Here is an 18,636-nt window from a genome sequence, read left to right as displayed (position 1 = left end):
CTTTGTTGGTTTTGGCAAAGATAAATTACATTTATTTTACAGGGATGGAGAAGGAGTGGGAAAGGAGAGGTGGCCAAAGCCCCGGTGGGCGGGATGGGTAGGAGGCAGACCTCATGCAGGCGATACCGAGGACACAGATGAGACCTCCGTTTTGGAGGCGCTGGAGAGTTCAGAGCCATCGTCAACCTTCTTCCCGAAAAGCTGCAAGATGCAGTTTCGAAACTGGAAGGACAGAAAGTGTTATTGAGCAGAGCAGGGAAGGGTGGAGCACTGTGCTGAATGTACGTGCCCGAGCCTTCCCTTCACCCATTCCGAATCCCATGGGGGGGTGGAGGAAGGCTTGGATTATTTCTCCTTCACACACGGGGATGTCATCTGACTTAGCAGTTGATGGTGACTACACTGGGTTGAAGTGTGTCCCCCAAAAGATGTGTTCAGGTTAAGATGAGGTCACACTGGAGCAGGGTGGGCCCTAATCGAATGACTGGTGTCCTGATAAGAAAAGGAACGCTTGGACACGGACACGCAGACAGAGGGAAGAAGACCACGTGAAGATGAAGGCAGAGACTGGGGCGACACACCTTGGAGTCAAGGAACGCCAAGGACTGCCGGCAGCCTTGCAGCTGCTTCTCCCTCTCGGCCTCCATAGGGAACCTTTCCATTTGCCAACACCCTGATTTCAGACTCAAGATTTCCAGAACCCTGAGAGAATCCATTTCTGTGGTTTGAAGCCACTGAGTTTGTGGTAGTTTGTGACGGCAGCCCCACGACACTCATCCACAGTGACAGCTAAGGGGCAGTGGTGACCTGTCCCCAGACTGTCTGGTGAGCAGCTCAGAGGAATGTTAATGAAAAGGCGTGTGGTTGTCATGTTTTTTCCAGTCCATGGATCTGGGGCAAGGTGAGGCCTAGGTAATGACAATCTAGCCCCTACCTCATCTCTCCAGCCAAGCGTCTTCCGGTACCAGGAGGGGTCTGTCTTTGCTGCTTCACCCCAAAGAGATCTGGGCCATATGAATGTCTCAAATCATGTCCTGTGTCATCACTGAAGTAACCACAATGCTTTGAGGACCCAGACCAAAGGCATTTTCTAAATATTTCAGGCCTACTCTTGACTAGCTCTAACTGCCTCTATCATCAAAACTCTCAAAAATAAAAAATATAATGGTTGAAATTAATAACATAAGAAACGGGACGAACAGCAGAATCAGCTCGGCTGAAGACCTGGGAGATAGGGCTGAGGAATCCATTCAGCAGCTGCTGCTTGAGCACCCACTGTGTGCCAGACTCTGTCCTGAGCAAAATTTGCTGTCTTCATGGAACTGCGTTCCAGAAAATTCTCTCAGAATGTGGCAGGACAGGATAATTATGTGGACAGGGTAAAAGCAAAGTTCGAGGCCTGGTGAGGTCCAGAAGTGCAGACATCTGTCTAGGAGGGGGAGTTCTGGAAAGGAGAATGGAAATAATCCAGTAAAGACAGTACTTGGCAAGATAGTTTGGGATTCCAGAAACCTAAAAAAGATCCTCATGAAAGTCAGGAAACGGGGGTCAGGGATAGAACTACACTCTGGGCATCAGTGTGCTACAACGAGTTCCCGGAAATCCACTGCAGGCCTGGTCCTACTTACTGTTTAAAAGTTACCAGAGAGAATGAACCCTTAATGAACTCTGCAGACTTGGCTTGTGTGAGTCAAAGCTGAGCCAAAGGGGCTGGAGCCATTGAGTGGCTCTAAGATGGAGGAGCAAGGAAGAGCCCAGTGGAAGGGATGGACTGGGCCTGGTGAAATGGGAGGCCTCTGCACACCTTTCTGGCCACCATCAAGTCACATCACAGCTGCGCTTTAATGAAGCCTGTAACCTACAGGAGGTGGGGGGATTTAGGTGTGTGAGCAGCTTGCTGCTGAGGCCCAATATGCCAGCTAAGGAGGCTGCCTCTGGGCAGGACCACAGCACGTCCTCCCTGAACTAACCCACGAACTCGTGAAAGCTCTTGAACTCTTGGTCAGTGTAGCCAAGGAGGGCCGGCTTTTGTTCTTATAGGAAGACAAATTCCAGAGGTTATGGCTTGAAAATGGAGAGATGAAGGTTGAGAAGGGTTGAGTCTGAACAGAAGAGGGGTACACCTAGGGTGGATATACCTAGGGCTCACCAACTCCTAGAGCGTCTGAACGCCAGGAGAGCCCCTGAAGCTCCGCAGCCATAGTTCTAGGGCCACTGGAAGGGAAGAGCACACGGCACACAGACGCTTTGGGAAATTCCACCCTCAGGCCGAGACTATAAAGGATTCCAGAGGGCACACCTAAGCCTTCTGCTAAGGGCCAGCTGGAGCTCTGGCTGGGGCTGGGTCACATGCTGAGACTTTCCCGGTCATTTCCCTGGAGGGTCCCCCAGATGCTCCGCGGGCTTCTTATCAGAGACATGATTCCAGGTGGGTCCATCACTGCGCCCTTCTAGGGCACACGGTATTTTGAGTGGGATCTGCTGATGGTGTTGCTTACCTGCCGGTTCATAAAGACATAGATAACGGGGTTGTAGATAGTGGCACTTTTGGCAAAGTAGGCTGGCAGGGCAGCCATCAAAGGGTGGAAGGCGTAGCCAGGGTTGGCAGCAGCAAAGCATGCGAAGAAGGTGTAAGGTCCCCAGCAGACACAGTACGCAAAGATCATCACCACCACCATGCGCGTCACTTCCTTCTCTGCCTTCTGGGTGGATTCAGACTCTTTCTGCTGCTTTGCCACCTGAGGGAGACAGGGACAGTGAGCTGGGGGTTGGGGAGCAGCAAGAGGCAGGTGACCCAGGCATAGGGAGTTGTGGGGAGGAGGAGAGGAGCCCAGCAGCCATCTTCCAGCCCTGAGTGGAGCACAGCCCGCCCCAGGCAGACATGGTGGCCTCAGGCTGGCCCTGGGGGAGTTCTAGAATTGGAGGTGGCACGCAGCTAGGCGTGGGCTAAGATGACCCCAGAGCTGGATCTAACAAGCTCCTTTGCTTCACCTGATCCTTTAACAGACTGTCCTGTCCTGCGCTCAGACCTGAGCATGGAGGCCTGATTTGATTGATCACTGGGCGTGGAGAATGAGGGAGCTAACGAGATGGAGATGGCGGGGGAGGCAAAAGCAGCGGCTGGCGGGGTGTGCGATGGGAGTGTCAGAGCAATGCATACACTTCCCTCAGGCTTCCTAGGCCAGGTTGGCCACTCTGTGGGCTAAATCCTGCCCTGGACTCACGGTGAGGCAGCTGAGGGCAGCTGTGGTGGGGTGGCTCCTTCATGCCTGCTGGGAGGAAGGAGACGAATGGCCTCCAGGCAGAGGCACTGTGGGGGAGGCCACAGAGGCCAGCCACCGCCTGCCAGGGATGAGGGACTGACGGCAGACAGATGAGTGGGGATGAGAGAGGGAGTGTGAGGGCTGGAATGCAGGGACAGCTGATACAGCAGGGCTGGGGGCACATTCTGGAGCTGGGGCTCTACCATCCCAGACTAATACAGCTGAAGCCATGGTTGGGTACCTGTGGGGCCTTCACCCCAAGGTGGCGGGCTGAGGGGTCCTTTCACAGGCTCACAGACTCCTCTAGAGAGAGCTTGGCAGGCATGCCCATCCAATTGTGGGCACAGGCAGCTTCATATAGGAAAGCCAGCACCCTGAAAGGGTTCCCACTGCTAACAGAGAGAACCAGCCTGGCTCTCCTCCCTTGCTCTGACTTCCTGCAGGGCTCCCAGTGGTAACCTAGTCTAGGGGTGGGGGGCGACGGCTGTGGCCGGGATCAGCTTCCCAGGGCAGAGGGCCAGACATAGACGGTGGAGAGTGGGTCAGGGGGGCAAATGGCACACTCGGGTCCACTCCTTGGTCGGCCCCACAGCCTATGAAAGGGACAAGGGTACTCCGGTGGCAGCCTCATAAAAACACGCCTTGATTTGCAGGTGTCACTTGCTGATGTGGCTGCTCCACTGTACTCTGTGGGAAAGGCAGCCTTTCCACCCCGGGGAGAACTGTCCAGGGTTGGGGCAAGGCAGACCTCTGTTCCCTTAGTGGACTCCTCCAGGGAGGGAGGGGCAGTGCTTTCCCATCTCACAGAGCTGAGGACAACGGGGCTGGAGCTGAATCTGCAGCCACTGGTACAGCCCCAAAGGAATCGCCTGATTCTCATCGCTGGATCTTAGTATTTTCTTATAGGGGTAAAATCCTCTTCTCTATGGATTTTTGAAAAACTAGTTTAGGAGTCTCAGTGGACTGATTTGAGGGCAGAGCAGCTTAGGGGCAGGAGCGGGGTGAGGCCAGGAGGAATCGGGGAGCTTACCGCTCGGATGGCCAGCCACACTTGGAGATAGCAGAGCACGATGATAGCGAGTGGGATGATGCAGCAGGTGACCATGAGGACAATCATGTAAGACTGCACCCCGGGGTACGAGCTGCCGCTGAACACATCTGGGCCGCATGAAGTCTTCAGGCCATGGGGCCAGTACCTGGAGAGAAGGGCCGGCAGCCAGTCCTGATGTGGGGGTAGGGGGTTACCCAGGACCCCCGGCCCAGGCATGGTCCTGTTTTTTTTTTTTTTTGAGACGGAGTCTCGCTCTGTTGCCCAGGCTGGAGTGCAGTGGCACCATCTTGGCTCACTGCAAGCTCCGCCTCCTGGATTCAAGTGATTCTCATGCCTCAGCCTCCTGAGTAGCTGGGACCATAGGCACCCACCACCACGCCCGGCTAATTTTTTTGTATTTTTAGTAGAGATGGGGTTTCACTGTGTTAGCCAGGATGGTCTCGATCTCCTGACCTCATGATCCGCCCGCCTCGGCCTCCCAAAGTGCTAGGATTACAGGCATGAGCCACCGAGCCTGGCCTGTTTTTTTAAATTGAGGTGAAATTCACGTTGCATGAGATTACCCAATTTGAAGCTATCAATTCGGTGGCAGTCACCCCCACTGCTTCCAGAACATTTTCATCAACCCAAAACGAAACCGTTGGGTAGGATTTTGGTTAATCTTTGTCCATTTTTAGATGTCATGCCTTTCCTCTTTTTAAAATTGTGGTAAAATACACATAACATAAAATGTACCATTATAGGCCAGGCACAATGGCTCACGCCTATAGTCCCAGCAGATTTGGAGGCAGAGGTAGGAGGATTGCTTGAGCCCAGGAATTCAAGACTAGCCTGGAACACATAGTGAGATCTTGTCTCTACAAAAAATAAAAAAAAATTAGCCAGGTGAAGTGGTGCACCTGTAGGCCCAGCTCCTCAGGAGGCTGAGGTAGGAGGATCACTTGAGTCCAGGAGGTTGAGGCTGCAGTGAGCCATAATTACACCACTGCACTGTGCCAGCCTGAGTGACAGAGTGAGACCCTGTCTCAAAAAAAAAAAAAATAAGTGCCATTATGACCTTTGGTGCATTCACAATGCTGTGCAACCATCTCCACTATCTGCTTCCAGAACATTTTCATCTTCCCAATCACTCCCCTTCTTTACAAAGGGATTGTGAGGTTCTGTCTTGTCCTGACCTTCTGAGAACACCCATGAAGAGCTGAGTCTTTTATCTGAGGTCAGCTAGGCCGTGACTGAAATAAAGGGCCCTGCTCACTTGGTGGCCTGGAGGATTAAATGAGATAACCCGCGGGAGAGCCTCCACCAGGGTCAGCTTGCCACACATGTTTGATAACGGGCAGCTGTGTGGGACATGGCGGCATGAGGAGGGCGGGAGACAGAGACAGGCTTCCACAAGGTTTGTTTCCTAAAATTGTGGAACGTTCTCAAGGAAAGAACATTCCCTCTCCAAACACCACGAGAACTTATTCACGAGCTTGTCGATAAAACAGTGAAATGCTGTCCCATCCAGTCCATCCCAATCAAACATTTGAGCCACTTGCTTGGCCTGGCCAGGACATGTGCTCTGTAGGCCCAGGTGGATCTATGACCCAAGCAGCCTCTGAAAGGTGGGGGGCGGGGTGGGGCAGCATGTGCAAGAAAGAGACCTGGAATGCAAACACGCTGTGCGTTCACTGACAGCTGTGCTGATGGCTTGAGCTCCGTGTGTGCCTGTGACCTGATCGTGCTTGGGACGAATATGTTTCCAGAGGTTCGGGGACCACAGAGCCATTTCTATGTTGCAGCCACATTCATACATTGATAGACATTGCACGCTCAGATGGGCCCAGAGAAAGGAAGTGATTTGTCTTAAGGTCACAGAGTCTGAACGTGCCCCCACCCCATCTTGCGCCCTCGCACCCTTACCTGCTCCAGCCAAAGATGGGCGGGGCCGTCCACACAGCAGACCAGATCCAGGAGAAGGCAATGCCAATGATGGCCAGCTTGGCATCAAATCTCACGTTGCCAAAGGGCTTGCAGACCACCAGCCACCTCTCCCAGGAAATGATGGCCAGGGACCAGAGACCTGTGATCCCTATGGGGAGAGCAGACAGATGAGGGCTTTGAGCGGAGGCAAAGGTGGGAAGCAAAGCTTCCCACTGTCCTGCTTAGACCCCAAACGTCTGCACACAGAATTCAGGGCTCCACGGACTGAGGTGGAAAAAACGACTTTCTTTCCACCAACCTCGAACAGACACTGGGCATTTCCTTCCATTATGAACGTGGCAGTATTAGCAGTACCCGTGACTCGGTCAGCAAGACAGATCACAGATGTTTTCCTGTCAATTCACAGAGGTGGCAGGCTGTTTAAATATCATTTATGTTCATCACTACTCTGAAATAACAGTGGTTGTCAGACGGGATCCTGTTATTTAATACCTTAATACTGAGTGGTGTCAGTAATACGTTTAATACACGCTTTTATTTTTATTTAGTTTTTGAGACAGAATCTCACTCTGTTGCCCAGGCTGAGTGCAGTGGTGCCATCATAGCTCACTGCAGCCTTGACCTCCAGAGCTCAAGCGATCCTCCCGCCTGAGCCTCCTGAGTAGCTGGGACTACTGGTGTGCCACCACGCCCAGCTGTTTTCATTTGTTGTAGAGAAGAGGTCTCACTATGTTGCCCAGGCTGGTCTCAGACTCCTGGAGGCAAGCAGTCCTCTCACCTCAGCCTCCCAAAGTGCTGGGATTAGAGGCATGAGCCTGACCAATAAATGCTTTTAACTAAAGACTATGTTACTGATGAATGTTTAATACTTTGATAACTGTATTTCAATATAATTTGCTGCCTTTGTAATCCTATGGGTCTCATTTTATGCGTTTGCAAAAATTCTTCTGAGATGGGGTCCACAGGCTTCCCAGATGGCCAAGGGCATCCGTGGACCAAAACTGGTGGGGAAGTGCTGGCTGCTTGGCACCTGACTGACCCAAGAACAGACCATGAGCAGAGGCAAGGGTGAGCGGGAGACCATGGCAGAAACGGAGACAGACGTGGGCGGAGATGCAGGGGGGCACTCAGGAAGGGCCGTGTGACCGCCGAGGCCATGCCTGCTGCAGAGAGCACTCGGACCTGGGGATGGACCTTCTCTGCCTGACCTTCCCTTGGCTCCCCTTCTAGACTGTCGGGGTAGTGCCGGGACTTGGACAAGCACTCTCTCTGGTCTGGGCCATCGTGGGTACAATTTGAGGCAGTTAACAGGGGGTGAGGTTGGGGAGGCTGCTAAGAGTGGTGGGGAGGCAAGAGCAGGAGCTGCTGCTGCTGCTGGATGTGGGGTCTCCTCCTCCTGAAATAAAGTCCCAGCTCCTGGGCGTGACGTCTGAGGCCTCTGAGACCCGGGCCTGCCCACCTCGTGTCCAGCAGCCACGGCTGCTTGGTGGTACTCTACCCACTCGAACCACAAACTGCTCCCAGCCGCTCCTCCACCACCTGCCCCAGGCCCCTTCTTGTCTGAGAGGACTGATGATGGTACTGTGTGGTCGCCGTCTGGCTATAGGGCCCCCTCCTTAGCACAGAGCCTGGCACACTGGTACCTCTCGGCCACTGTCTCCTGACCTGAGCGGAATAGTGGCCCACAGAGATATTAGTGATGGGGATGGGGAGAGGATCTGGGAATTGTGTCTCCTCCGGGAAAAGCAGATGCTGGTGAGCTGAAAGAGCAGGCATCCCTAATTGCAGGGGAGTTCTGTCCAGGGTGCCCAGAGTCCCCGCCCCCCTACTGTTCTGGGGTTGTCTGGCTCTGTATCTGTCTCCTCCCACACCAGCCCCACAGCTCCAAACTGGCTGTCCCCGGGCAGAGCCTGACTCAAGAGTAGGAACTCAGGGTATGTTTGACTCAAGGGAGCTGAATTTAATGTGAGTGTTCAGATGGAAGCCTCCAGAACCCTTCAGTATATGGATGGAAGCCTCCAGAACCCTCCAGAACCCTTCAGTATATGGATGTGAGGCACAGATGTGGAGGGAGACAGGCCTACAGGAGCGGCTGGGCCCGGGTCATCATGAGGTGGCCGGAGGGGCTTGCAGGGTGAATGAGTGGTTTCCGCTGAGCCTGGGCCCTGACTGGCTTACCACACAGGGAGACGGTGTAGCCCTCCAGGACACACATAGGATGGCCCAGCACGAAGTAGCCAGAGACCTGATTCACAACGCTGATAGTGCTGGCGATGACGGTCTCTGCTAGGTCAGCGACCGCCAGGTTCACCAGGATCCAGTTCAGCGGATGGCGCAGCTTCTTGAACTTCATAGTGGCCGCCAGCACAAGCCCATTTGTGAAGACGGATGCAGTGACCACAAAGATCATCCAGACACTGGTGAGGTGGTACACCCATCTGGGAGCGATGTGGTAATTCGGGCCTTCGAAGGGGCCTGGGGGCAGGAGGCAGAGGAGAGAGAGGAGCTGGGCTGCAGCACCACCTGTCTACACCAGTGCTGATCCCACCTCTCCCCTCCCCCTCCTGCCCTCCTGCCTTTGCAGTTGGCTCTTTCCCTCCAGCTTTGCCCATCCTCAGACAGTCTCCCCTCCATCCTGTCCCTCAAGCCAGACACCATCACCTGCTGGTCACTGGCACTGGCACCTTGAACTTAACAGAACTCCTCATCGTCTCCTCCATCTGATTCCCCACTCCCAGTGTGCAGTCACCCCACTTCCCTGCTCCCCTCTTCCCTTTGCCCCAGCCCCACCTCCTACCTCCCAGAGTCCTCTGCCCTTCCATAGACAAACGCTTTCCTTGTGTAAAGCCCAGCTCATATGCATTTGCCTTCCAGAAGCCTTTCCAGATTCCCCAGCTGGTGGCAACTCACCCCCTTGAGGGGAAGACCACTACCCACCTCTGTCACCTTCTGTCACACATAGGAGTTACTGTTCATGATGATCTGAATGTACGTGCCCCCCATAAATTCCTGTGTTGAAATCCCAACCCCCAGGGTGATGGTATTAGGAGGTGGGGCCTTTGGCAGGTCATTTAGGTCATGTGTGCAGAGCGAGTGGGGCCCTCATGAATGGGATTAGTGCCCTTATAAAAGAGGTCTTAGAAGCTGGGCATGGTGGCTCACGCCTGTAGCCCCAGCTACTCAGGAGGCCAACGTGGGAGGATCACTTGAGCCTTTGGGAACAGCCCAAATTAGCTGGGAATGGTGGCTCATGCCTGTAATCCCAGCACTTTGGGAAGCTGAGGCAGGAGGGTTGCTTGAGTCCAGGAGTTCAAATCCAACCTGGGCAACATGGCATGCCCATTTAAAAAAAAATTTTTTTAATTAAAACTTAAAAAAAAAAAAGAGTCCCTATAGTGCTCTCTAGCTCTCTTTCTACCATGCGAGGATACAATGAGTTGTTGGCAATCTGCAGTCAGGAAGAGGGTCCTCGCCAGAGCCCACCACATTAGCACCCTGACTTCCAGCCTCCAGAGCTGTGAGAAATAAATTTGTCATTTAAAAGCCACCCAATCTATGGTGATTTCTCTTTTATTCTTTTCTTTTCTTTTCCTTTCTTTTCTTTTCTTTTTTTTTTTTTTTTTCAGACAAAGTCTTGCTCTGTCACCCAGGCTGGAGTGCACTGATGTGATCTCGGGTCACCGCAACCTCCTCCTCCTGGGTTCAAGCGATTCTCCTGCCTCAGCCTCCCGAGTAGTAGCTGGGATTTACAGGCACCCACCACCACATCCAGCTAATTTTTGTACTTTTAGTAGACATGGGGTTTCACCATGTTGACCAGGCTGGTCTCAAATTCCTGACCTCAAGAGATCCTTCTGCCTTGTCCTCCCAAAGTACTGGGACTGCAGGCGTGAGCCCCCGCGCACAGCCTGGTAATTTCTTATAGCAGCCAGTACTGAGACACAAGTACAAGTCTTGTCTTTCTCACCAGAGACTGTGACTCATTCATCCTTACAGAGCGTCCAGCATACAATAGATGCTCAGAAAATAAATGAATGAAGAAATTAATCAATGAATGTGTTATGAGTTGAATTCTGTCCCCACCCAAATTCATATGTTGGAGTCCTAACCCCAATACCTCAGAATGTGACCATTTTCGGAGATAGGGTCTTTACAGAAATGGTCAAGTTTAAATGAGGTCATTAGGGTGGGCCCTAATCCAATATGACTGGTGTCCTGATTATGATTATTATATATTTAGAGATACAGTCGGCTGGGAGCGGTGGCTCACGCTTGTAATCCCAGCACTTTGGGAGGCCGAGGGGGTGGATCACTTGAGGTCAGGAGTTCAAAACCAGCCTGGCCATGGTGAAACCCCGTCTCTACTAAAAATACAAAAAAAAATTAGCCAGGTGTGGTGGCGGGTGCCTGTAGTCCCAGCTACTCAGGAGGCTGAGGCGGGAGAATCACTTGAACCCAGGAGGCAGAGGTTGCAGTGAGCTGAGATCACGCCACTGCACTCCAGCCGGGGAGACAGAACAAGACTCCGTCTCAAAAAAAAAAAAAAAAAGCAAAAAATAGAGATAGAGTCTGGCTCTGGCACCCAGGCTGGAGTACAGTGGCACAATCATAGCTCACTGCAACGTGGAACTCCTGGGCTCAAGCGATCCTCCTGCCTCAGCCTCTTGAGTATCTGGGACTACAGCCGTGCATTACCACAACGGCAATTTTTTTATTTCTGTAGAGATGGGGTCTGGCTATGTTGCTTAGGCTGGTCTCGAACTCCTGACTTCAAGTGACCCTCCCGCCTTGGCCTCCCAAGTAGCTGGGACTACAGACAAATTATTTCTCCTTTTTATTCTGTAGGAGTTTGCTAGGGCTCTACACCTTTTGTGTTGGAAGGATCTTCGTCATAACATTGTTTTTGGCAGATTACTTGAAGGGATCGCAAGCCACAGACCTGCTGCCATATGAGGCCTCATGGAGAGTCCCAAGATTTATCAAGAGATTCTTTAGCTGTGTGTTAGAAAAGCCCAACTCAAGCTAGCTTAAGAAAAATGGGGATTTCCTGGCTACGGCCAGGAGAGACAGATAAATCTCACCCCTAGCACAGCTGGATCCCACAAGGCCTCTGCTGCCCTCTGTGCACGGGCCCCATTTGTTCCTAACACAGGGAGCTTCCAGAAACCCACAGACAATGTCTGCAATCCCAATACCTGGCACTGGCTCCCCAGGAACCCCCAGTATGAGCAGTAGGGACAGACCATTGACAATTGAAGACCTGCATGGCGTCAGTCTCCGTGCAGAAGGAAGCAGAGGGGAGCAATGGGGTTGCTGATGGACCTAAGAACAGAGAACCCCCAAACTGTCGGCAGCTCTTCCCTGGGAAGTACCTCGGGTGAACTGGGGAAGAGCAGCTGAGACTGGGAGGGTTTGGGACACTCTGGCCTGCAGGCAAGTGCAAGGGGCTGGAGCAATCTAGGTGCTACGACCTCTGAAAACAAGGCAGCCAGTGCCCTTCCCTGGCAACCCTTGCAGTCCAAATTGGGCAGTGCAGGGACAAGGGGGCAAAGGAGAGAACAGGTCCCAGCAGCAGTGGGGGAGGGGACAGGAGCTGCCACTAGTGTAACTAGAGCTGGTGTCATGGCCTACCCCTCCCTCCTGAAAGTTCTGGAACTGATTTCATGAAGCAACGAGCAAGAGAATCAAAGTCAACTCCCAGGCAAAGTGATTCGAGGAAATACAGGTAGATAGGGAAGGGGCGGGGGGTGGTGGCGCAGAGAAGCCAGACTTCTTCAAATACACCTTCTTTTCTAGATTTTAATTTGAAACTTTTAACTGTTTTATTACATAATTATAAAACAAAATTTAAGTGGCCGGGGGTGGTGGCTCACACCTGTAATCCCAGCACTTTGGGAAGCCGAGGTGGGCGGATGACTTGAGGTCAGCAGTTCGAGACCAGCCTGGCCAACATGGTGAAACCCCGTCTCTACTAAAACTAAAAAAAAATCAGCTGGGCGTGGTGGTGGGCACCTGTAGTCCCACCTCCTTGGGAGGCTGAGGCAGGAGAATCGCTTGAATCCAGGAGGCGGAGGTTGCAGTGAGCTGAGATCGCGCCACTGCACTCCAGCCTGGGCGACAGAGTAAGACTGTCTCGAAAAAGTAAAATAAAATAAAACAAAATAAAAATTTAAATTTACAGAGCAGTCTCTGAAAATCAGCAACAAAAGAAATGAAGCTAAATGCATATCCACTGAGTGGCATATCACTTAGAGAGGGACTATTCTAAGGGACTTGAAACACACTGGTTTACTACACAACCTAGTGGCATATACCCTCAGGGTAAGAAGACCTGTGAAGATGTTAAGGTTTTGGTCACCAATAGGTGAAGGCAGGGTAAGGTGTCCGAATGCCGTCATTTTCCATCCCCAGTGGTTTAATTGGTCTGGGCATTGAGTTTCAGTAGCTGCCAACACCCCAGAAAAGAGACACTCTCCTTGCCAAAACACACCAACAAATCCAACCTGCCTCTGGTCAGATCCTCAGACCAACTACTAATTTACAGAAAAATCATAATGAACAACGTCAGAGGGGCCTGTTAGGCTACGTCACGAACGACTTGCTTTCTTCCACAAATAAATTGCAGGGAGATAGAAAGGGAACCTCTAGATTCAAAGGTAGTCAAAAGGCATATCAATCAATCTGAGTGTGTGGACCTTATTTGAGCCCTGATTCAAGCAGACTGAAAATACGTATGACATTTTTTGAACACTACTAGGATATTTGAAGCTATTCAGGAAATATTGTTACACTTGTCGGTGTGATGATGACTTGTGGTTATGTATTGAGAAGAGCCCTTTCCTCCTAGAGGAACATAGTAAAGATTTACAGAGGGAAGGGTGTGATGTCTTGGATTTGCTTCCAAGAATCAGGAAGAAAGGGTAGTGCAGGGGTTACAGATGAAATGAGATGAAACCGTGGAAGCTGAGTGATGGGTACCGGGGTTCATTACACTCTTCCCTCTACTTTAGTAGATGCTTGAAGTTTTGTGGAAAAAAAAAACCCACCCCAACATTTGAAAAGAGTGCATTGAAGCATCATGCATTGATGAAGTCTGGGGGCATCTAGGAAGAGACTGTTGCATTGCCACCAAGGAAATTCTGGGCACAGTCATATTGAAGTCAACTGCAAGATCCTCATCCGGTTTGGTCTGGGCACTCTGTCACTAATTGGCACTCGGTCCTGGCCAGCCCACAGCGGGATATTTATTGGCAACCAAGGAGCTGGCGTGGCTTCTGGAAACCACAGCCTGCACGATGTTGTTGTTTTTTGTTTTGTTTTGTTTTGAGACAGAGTCTCACTCTGTGGCCAGGCTGGAGCACAGTGGCGTGATCTCGGCTCACTGCAACCTCCACCTCCCGGGTTCAAGCGATTCTCCTGCCTCAGCCTCCTGAGTAGCTGGGACTACAGGCATGCGCCACCAAGCCCAGCTAATTTTTGCATTTTTAATAGAGATGGGGTTTCAGTATGTTGGCCAGGATGGTCTCTATCTGTTGACCTCGTCATCTGCCCGCCTCTGCCTCCCAAAGTGCTGGGATTACAGGCGTGAGCCACTGCGCCCGGCCTGCACGATGTTCTTGAAGGCACCAAAGGAATTTGGTTTGGAGGAGGGACCCGGGGAGAGGGCCAGTAGTGGGGCGGTCAGTGGCATCCTCAGCTTCTGTGAGGGCCTGTGTGCAAAACTTTTGGATTGGGCAACTCCCAATGGCAGAACTCGGGCTGCCCTGATGAGAGCTTTCAGCTTTCTGTTGGGCTCCAGTGCTCTCTCCCAGGATGGCTCCAAATGGAAAGACGGCCCTGGGCACCAATGCAGCCTCTTCCCCCAGAGGTGTGCACCAAAAGCCATGTGTCCCCATCATGGAGTTTGACAAAATGACTGCTACAGCCTTTGCCGACCCTGAAGTTCTAGAAGTTTCTTGCTCTCTGCTGCTGTCTTCCCTACCCTCCCACCTCCCTTGGGTGTGTCAGTATGTTGCCTCCTTTTGGCTTCAAATGTAAAGACAGACCCAGCTCTTCCCCAGGAAGCTGAGGGACTCCGGGGAATGAGAGGTCACTCGCTAGCCGTGAACACACTCATCTACGGGCCACAAAGGAAGAGCACATAAACTCTGCCCCGGCCACGGATTCTCAAAGGGGCTGGGAAGCCTGTGTTGCTTGAGAATGCATATTCGATATTATGGTGTCGTTCTAGATTTGGAGAGGACCCCCCAGTTCATGTCATCAGAAAAGCTATGGGAGAAAGCCTTCTCTGCTGGTGGGGACATGCGGAAGAGAGATTCCCTTGGGCGGGGCAGGTGGGTGGCCGATGGCCCCCAGTGCAGCCACCCAGCCTCCACGGGCCTGCTGGCTCACCTCTGGTGGAGTTGCTGTTGGTGTAGGTGAAGATGCTGGACTGGGTGCTGTCCTCATAGCTGTCCTGCGGATGGCGGCCTGCGAGCCTTTGGAGGCTCCACTGCTGGGCCATGGCTATGGAAAGCCCTGTCCCCGACGGCAGCCAGCCCTGGCGCATCACCTGAGGGTCACGGCGCTTTATACTGGCCTGTGGGATCAGCCCGGGCCTCTTCACCTTAAAAGCTCCCAAACCCTACACTACCTGATCTCTTAATTGGGCCTGGGACTTAGACCTCCTCCTCCCACCTCTTGCTCCCCTGCTCCTGAGGCGAGCCCGCAAGGGCGGCTCAGAGGGATTTGCTGGGAACCAAACTCAGACGCCCCACCCATCGCCGCCAGGCAGGTGGAGGTGACTGTGGGAGCGGCTGTGGCCCTCTCTGTGTTTAAGTGTCCTCTGTTCCCTTCTACTGTCCTGCGCCCGCCTTTGGGGCAGGTGGACCCACGGGTCAGGATTTGCAGACTGCGGGGTGGGAGGTGAAGCTGCTCAGAGCCCAAATCCTCCTTTCTCATGTGGTTTTCTTGAAAGCCCAGGGAGACTTTTTAGGGCCGAGGCCTGGAACCGGATCCTCCTTGCGAGGCCGGCCATCTCCGTGGGCCCAAACGGGTGAGATTTGTGCCGGGGGGCTCCTCCTCCAGGGTGGGGGAGGGCAGACTGACTGTGCACATCCTGCTGTTGGCTTCCCTCCTCCCCCTTGCCCCCCATGAGCTGCAGGTCCTTCGGCCACCAGGGTGCTCATGCAGTGCCCCCATCAGCCCGCGGCAGCGCCTGCTCACGTCTCCCTTGCCCTGAGTTCACAGCCTTGCCTTGGGCTTCACCAACCACAGGCCTCCCGTCGACAGAGTGTTCAGACAGGCCATCTCTGCTGTCCCTCTGTCCCCACGCTTGGCAGGGGCACGGATGACCTGTTAGTGCCCAACTCTGTAGCCTCGCCTCAGTTTCCAACCAAGGGGCTCTGTCCCCTCCACGGCCCACCCACCCCAGCACCTCCCCGGGAGCACATCCCCTTTCACAGCTTCCATCAGCTCCCAGCTCCTCAGTCCCCAAATCCAGCTCCTTCCAGGTACCTCCTTTTGGGTTTATTCCTTAAGCTCAGGAAAGCCAAAGCGTGAGCTTGTGGCCTCCTGTCCCTGTTCTCAGAGCCACGATTCTCCAGCATTCCTGGCTCACACTTACACTCCTGGCAGCATGGCCTCTGCTGCAGGCACAAGGGGGCCGTGGCTGCCAAGCTGAAGGCCAGGGCTGCATGGAGCCCCAGCCTGGCTACCCATAGCAAGAATGGCTTTTAACATCCGTCGCTGCCTGCCACGTGCTAGGTGCCAAGCTAGGGGCCCCATGTGGAAGAGAAGAGAGTCCTGGCCACAGACTTGCCAGGGACCATTCACAGCCTAGAAAGGTGGGCTCAATGCCCAGCAGCACCAGTGAGCTTTTTCCCCGACTCTGGCACTTCTATGCCTGTGTACCCAAGAGACTTGAAAACGTGTGTCCACATAAAAACCTGTACATGAATACAAACAGGTAGAAGCAACCCAAAAGTCCAGAAGCAGACGAGTGGGTAAAAAGTGGCCTGTCTGTACAATGGAGTATCATTTGGCCATAACAAGGAATGAAGGGCTGACCTACGCTACAACGTGGACAGACCTGGAGAACAGCATGCTCAGTGAGCGAACCCAGACACAAAAGACCACAGAGCGCATGGCTCCATCTCTGTGAAATGCTTAGATGGGGCAATCCAGAGACACAGAAAGCAGAGGAATGGGTGCCGGGACAGGGGAGGGAGGGAAATGGAAGATGACTTCTTAATGGGTACAGGGAATGCTTTATGGGTGATAAAAATGTTCTAAAATCAGATTGTGATGGAGCAGCCACTGTGGAAAACAGTTTGGCAGCTCCTCCAAAAGTTAAACCTAGAATTCCCATAGGACCCAGCAACCGCACTGCTGGGTATAGGCCCAGAGGAATGGAAGGCAGGGTCTGGAAGGGCTGTTTGCACACGCATGTTCACAGCAGCATGATTCACAACAGCTGAAACATGGAAGCAACCCGTGCCCATCAATGGGCACTTGGGCTGGAGATGGTGGCTCATGCCTGTAATCCCAGTTCTTTGGGAGGCCAAGGTGAGAGGATCACTTGAGCCCAGGAGTTCGAGACTAGCCTGGGCAACATAGTGAGACCCTGTCTCTACAAAAAATACAAAAATTAGCAGGGCACAGTGGCAGGTGCCTGTAGTCGCAGCTACTTGGGAGGTAGAGAGGCGGGAGAATTTCTTGAGCCTGGGAGGTTGACGCTGCAGTGAGCTCTGATGGCGCCAGGGCACTCCAGCCTGAGTGACAGAGCAAGACTCTGTCTCAAAACAAACAAACAAACAAATAAACAAACATCAACGGATGATTAGCTAAACAAATTGTGGTCTATACAGACAATGGAATATGATTCACCCTTAAAAAGAAATGAAATTTGACACATGCTCCAACATGGATGACCCTTGAGGACATTGCTCAGTGAATTGAGCCAGTCACAGGAGGGCAAATACTGTAAAATTCCACTTATATGAAGGGCCTAGAGTGGTCAAATCCGTACAGACAGACAGTGGAAGGTTGGGTGCCAGGGGCTGGGGGGTGGAGAGTTGGGTTTGAAAGGGGCCAGTTTGGGAAGACGAACAAGTTCTGTGGCTGGATGGGGGTGATGGCTGCATAGCACCGTGAATAGACTAAAAACCACCAAGTGCCTTTCCTCCTCATTTGTTTTTAGGGCCTAACTCCTAAAGAGGTCCCTCCTGCAGAAAGACCTCCCTGATGGCCTTGGCCTCGGGCCCCTGCTCTGAAGTCCCCTCTCGGACTGCATCCTGACTCTGTGACCCCTTGACTTTCCACCCTGGCTGCCAGCAGCATGGTGTGTGCCCCCCACTCCTTGGCAAGATGGAATGGTCATTGTCCCTGTTCTGTGGATGAGATGCCTGAGGTGGGTTCAAGGCATAGATCTCACAATGCCACTTGCTGAAACAGTGTCAAGACTCTAGAACTCAATCCCAAGTGACTTCCAAGGGTCCCTCTTCCCGGGTCCAAGAGAGCTTGGTCTGCCTGTCCCCACCAGAGTCAGAGGATCGGAGGATCCAAGAATGTGAGACCCAGAAGTGAGCCTCCTCTGAGATCACCTGCCCCACCGGGTCCCTTCTAAGGGTGGGACGACTGGCCAGCCTTGTCCCATTACTGCCATGAGCTGGCTGGGTGGCCTTGGACAGGGCGACCTCTCCCTCTTGACCGAGATTCCCCTTCTGTCTAGAGGAAGATAAGCAACTCTGAGGCTTCCCTGGGCATCCAAGGCCACCATGCTATTTGGAAGCCCTTTGAGAACACGAAGTGCCCTATGAAGTGGGGGTCCAGCAGAGGAGGAGCGGGGTGTCTGGGGGAAGCCCCCAGCCTTGCCTGAGCCCCAGAGCTGGCCCTCCGCTCGCCCTCTCTGCCCTTGTCCAGGATTATGCTAATGACCCAGCTCAGTGCAATCCCACCAATGCCCTGGGCCACATGTGTGCCAGCCCCCACATCCCAGGAAGGAGAGTGGAGGTGGCAGAGGTGGGAGGAGGCCTGGAAAGGCGGTAGGTTCTGCACCTTCACCAGCTCTGCTAATTGATGATTAGGGCTAACAGAAGATCAAGTCCCATTTTAGCCTAAAGCAGATTACTGTCCTAGAAAGTCACTCAGCACCTGTGGGGGCACGTGTGTCCCCAGGCCGGGTGAAAACTCATTTGTGGTCCCACACTCTTGCAGAAGGGTGGATGAAAGTGGAGGGAGCACTACAGAAGGATATGAAGAACGAGGGGGTGAGGGGGTGAGATGGGGGGAGAGGAGCGGAAGCAGTGGCAGCCCAAGAAAGCCCCAAGGAAAGAGAGCCCCTGGGGAAAGGCCAGAGGGACCCAAGCCAGGCCGGGCCCCAATGTCAGTGCCCTCTGTTCTGCGCGGAGTCTCCCA

At 53.0% G+C, this 18,636-nt stretch overlaps 1 protein-coding gene across 1 annotated transcript; it reads right to left on the bottom strand.

Moving 5' to 3' along the window:
* Positions 1-5: 5 nt before the first annotated feature.
* LOC129024452 (long-wave-sensitive opsin 1) lies at positions 6-14,784 on the bottom strand. Its single transcript, XM_054471529.1, has 6 exons — positions 14,632-14,784; positions 8,419-8,715; positions 6,220-6,388; positions 4,294-4,459; positions 2,499-2,738; positions 6-222 (listed from the first exon to the last, which is right to left on the bottom strand). The coding sequence occupies exons 1-6, from the start codon at positions 14,741-14,743 to the stop codon at positions 112-114; spliced, it is 1,095 nt and encodes a 364-aa protein (XP_054327504.1). The 5' UTR covers positions 14,744-14,784; the 3' UTR covers positions 6-111.
* Positions 14,785-18,636: the final 3,852 nt, after the last annotated feature.

Source organism: Pongo pygmaeus, chromosome X (assembly GCF_028885625.2).
Source record: "Pongo pygmaeus isolate AG05252 chromosome X, NHGRI_mPonPyg2-v2.0_pri, whole genome shotgun sequence".
NCBI classification, from domain to species: Eukaryota; Metazoa; Chordata; class Mammalia; order Primates; family Hominidae; genus Pongo; species Pongo pygmaeus.
This window is presented reverse-complemented; position numbering and strand designations above follow the sequence as displayed.